At 41.5% G+C, this 4,083-nt stretch overlaps 1 protein-coding gene across 1 annotated transcript; it reads right to left on the bottom strand.

The window, feature by feature from the left end:
- Positions 1 to 1,936: 1,936 nt before the first annotated feature.
- LOC308099604 (kelch-like protein 10) lies at positions 1,937 to 3,630 on the bottom strand (the record flags this gene model as incomplete). The annotated part of the gene is given in 3 exon segments (XM_080448341.1): positions 1,937 to 2,113; positions 2,117 to 2,460; positions 3,264 to 3,630. Coding segments are annotated over 3 exon segments (888 nt in total).
- Positions 3,631 to 4,083: the final 453 nt, after the last annotated feature.

Raw genomic sequence — 4,083 nt, 5'->3', positions numbered from 1 at the left:
GCAATTAGCTATCAATTAGCTTTTACATGCATTCCCCATACCAAAGGAATAATCTAAACTTTTAAATAAATGTTGTACAACACGAATGACATTTCTAGTTGCCAATATAATCAAAAATACTTTAACAACAAGAGCACTGTTAAAGACATGATACACATACCCCTTCTCCTCTACAGCACGTGGCACGTTCCCCAGGGAACCCCCCTTTCGTAACCAAATGGACTGTCCCTGCTCTGCTTCGGCAGCATCAGTTTCAGGTCTCATTCAGAGGTAACCCATGGTTCACATGACGCTCGTCTGTCACAAGCGTCATGGGACCACTTGTTCCTGGTTTGCGATTTTTGTTTACATTTACAACCGCTACACTACATAAACTTTCAGATTTCAAATATAAAGTGCTGACCCCCAAGCAACGGATGTAACACGTTAAAGTGCACCGGTCTAAGTACCCGTATCTTCCGTATTGTTCAATAAAAAGCATTTTAATCCGATCGCCAGACAGTTTCTCCGATGTTCAAACACGCGACCCTATCGGTTGGGAGATGTATTGCACTCTGATACATTATTACAAAATGGAAAATGGCCGCCAATCGGATTGAAATGTTTTTTATTAAACAATACGGAAGATACGGGTACTTAGACCGGTGCGCTTCAACTTTTTACATCCATAGCTTGGGGGTAAGCACTTTATATTTGAAATTTTAACGTTTATGTAGATGTGGCAGTTGTAAATGTAAAACACTCGCAAACCAGGAACAAGTGGTTCCATGACCATAATGGTATGACAGTCATGTTTCAGGGCTAATTCAGAGGGTGCAGAGGAGAGACAGCTATTAGGTGACAAACAAACATTTCAACTCGGTTCCAATAAACAATGTTTGAACCCCTGAAAACTGTGTTATTTATAAATCAAATGAATACAGGTAAAAACGTGTCAAGCTACAAACAATCAAATTGCTACAAAACCTGTTTATCCAGTCATTTTGGGCATAAACAAGAAGTTGAAGGTTACATTTAATTCTGATAATGATGTAATGATAGGCTACTTTAACTTATGCCCATTTTCCAAATTCTTCATTTTTGTGGCGGCACCTTCAAGCACCTTGCCTAGTGTTCATTTCTATTTCAAAATAATATACAGTAGCTAGGCCTAAATATCTAGGCTGGCCTTTAACAACACAGGCCTAATAGCCTACCTACCTAAATATCTCTCTCTCTCTCTCTCTCTCTCTCTCTCTCTCTCTCTCACACACGCACGCACGCACACACACACACACTCTTTGCGCACGCAAATCGAACACAGTTCAAAAACAGCTACTGTACATGTTCAGCAAACAACTTCACATCACCCAAAAGTGCTTTATTCCCGACTAGTTTTTGTTATAGCCCATATTCAGTATTATAGTAAAATAACAAAATGTGTCTAATGAAGCTAACTCACCTGGAGAATCCAAACAGTTTAGGAATGCAGTTTGTTTGTCATGACGATTTTGATGAAGATAACTAAATTATCTTTCAAACAGATGTGAGCTATTTTCACTGACAATACAAACTGTACTCAACTTCCATCATGTTGTGATGGAATGTCATTAAAAGTTATTTCACTCTTAATAATGTATGTTTGGGGGTGGGAAACCAGTGCTTGCCTGAAGCCTGCTGCAGTGTGAACTTTCTGTCAATAGGTGTCAGTCATGTCATGCTGATCTATGAGCTTCCAACTTTGCTTCCTGAAAATTAAAATCTTATCAAAAACGTATAAAGATTATTGGCCCAGAGATTCCCTGAATGTCTTATATTTGTTCTTATGCCAATAAGAATAAGATAATTGATTGAGTGTGGTCTCATTGCACTTCATATTTCACGTATAATAAAAATGAGGTGAGATGCATGCATTCACCCTGTCATCCATCAAGTCAAGGATCGAGGGTACCAACAATTAAGTTATACTGTACTTGCAATAATGTTTGTAGCGTTCGGCTGTGTTGAGTAGCATCACACTATCAGACCCTCCCATGGCGTACAAGCAGTCGTCCAGCATGGCCACGCTGACGTAACAGCGGCATGAATGCATGGGTTTCACCTGGTGCCATGTTCCAGTGACCAGGTTGAACTTCTATGCACTGTTCAAATACTCTGAGCCGTCATAACCTCCAGCGCAGTAAACAGAGCTCTTGAGGAAGATGGCACCATGGTAGGCCCTGGGAGTCATGTTATTGGTGGTCACTTTGACCCAGCAGTGAGCTCGGGGGTTGTATGCCTCAACGCCATTCGTTGGTCTGCCGCCACTCCAGCCTCCGATGGCTAACAGGATGGCGTGAGGGGGGCGGGGAAGGGGAAGGGGGCGGGTCAGTGAGTTGATGAGAGTTGCCTTCAGGGCGCTGATGAGGATGCTCAGGTCAGATACTGACCTCCAGGTGCAGATGGTGACTTTCATCAGGTTCATCGATTCATAACAGTGAGCTGCAGGTGCAGCAGTAGTGCGTCAGAGCCTCTGCCTGATGACCTAAAGCCTAATATCTCCCCCAGGCCAAGGGGGAATTTCCCTTTAGACTAGTTGATAAGATGTTGCTTTCCAGAGTTCAAATCCCGGGCGTTACACAAGGTAATCCTTAAAGGGATATTTCACTTTCAAAAAAACGTTGGGTCATGTTATCGTCTACTCATGCTTATGTGAGCCCCCCAGACCCCCAGAGTTCTGTTGACTCAACATGCCCTCCTAATAGGCTAGGAGGCCGTGTTTTTTCATTTATTTTTTATATTCTTTTTTGAAAAATGTAATAAAGTATATAAGCATATAAAGAAAAAAGTAATCGAAAAAACACGGCCCTTTCGCTTATTAGGAGGGCAGGGACCAAGGACAGGTGTTTTTGATGAATCTAACATGTTAAAAATGGAGTTTGAAGTTATAATGGGTTTATATAGGAAGGGGCGTGTCTGATGAAATGAATCAAATATCTAAATACTGAATCAAGCAACTTAAAAAACTGTCTGGGGGGCTCACAAAAGCCTGAGTAGACGATAAAATGACCCAAATTTCTTTTTAAAGTGAAATATCCCTTTAATATTCTACTGCTGACCAGTGAACTACAGCTCTGCTGGACTAATTGGAAGTTAACTGCCTTGCTCAAGGCCACCTCAGCTGCAGTCTGGATTAGCTATCAGACTTTTTTTTAGCTATCAACATTAGACTTTTAATCACGTTACCTTGGGCAGCAGAACAGACATGTGGGCTATGCGTTCAGTGATTGAATAGGAGATCCAACGCACAATGGTCTCAAACACCACAACCTCCTGCTTCACGTTCAGTTGGTCACTCTCCACGATGTCAACCAGCTCATGCAGCGAAAGCTCCTGGAAGTCTTCAGAGACACTGACCATCTCCTCAAAATGCTGCAGGATGAACAGGTAGGCCTTGTGTCTCAGGTCAGGGCAGTAGATGTTCATCAGCCTCCAGATACCTATGCAGTTCTCCAAACTCAACTGTTCCTCCAGGTAGTTGCAGCAGGCTTGTACAACACCCGTGACATTGAACTGGTCTGCAGCTTCCAAGAGCTCTTCCACTTTTTCTGATGTCACCTTCACGGAGTCAGTCAGTGTACTACCATTGGCATATTGGATGATGAGTTCCATCATATCTGGAGATATGCCTGGGATGATGTAGTGGCACTTCCCTTCTGAGCCCCATCTTGAAAAGAGAGCTCTATAGAATATAAATAATAAATATATAGAAAATATATTCAAAATAATAATACTTGACAATAATCAATCACTGTCTGGCTCACTCAGCACCCTGTAACAACATATTACAATTATGGTTACAGATACAGAGTAAAGAAGTTGGCCTACCATAAGATAGAGCAATGGTAGCAGGAATAACATCATAAAAAACACCATCAATAAATTAACAATAGTATATGACAGTATAAACCCAATACAATAACCTCCACGATGCAGAACAAAATACACACAGTCACAGTGGCTGCGGTTACATGGGCAATATGTATTCATTCAGAATGAACTCATTCCGAACAGAGATTCATACCCAACTGTTTACATGAAACCTGAATAAAAGTATTCCTTGTT

This window comes from Gymnoscopelus braueri, assembly GCF_963280865.1.
Source record: "Gymnoscopelus braueri genome assembly, chromosome: 13".
NCBI lineage: Eukaryota > Metazoa > Chordata > Actinopteri > Myctophiformes > Myctophidae > Gymnoscopelus > Gymnoscopelus braueri.
The sequence above is the reverse complement of the archived record's forward strand: the minus strand, read 5'-3'. Positions and strand labels throughout refer to the sequence as shown.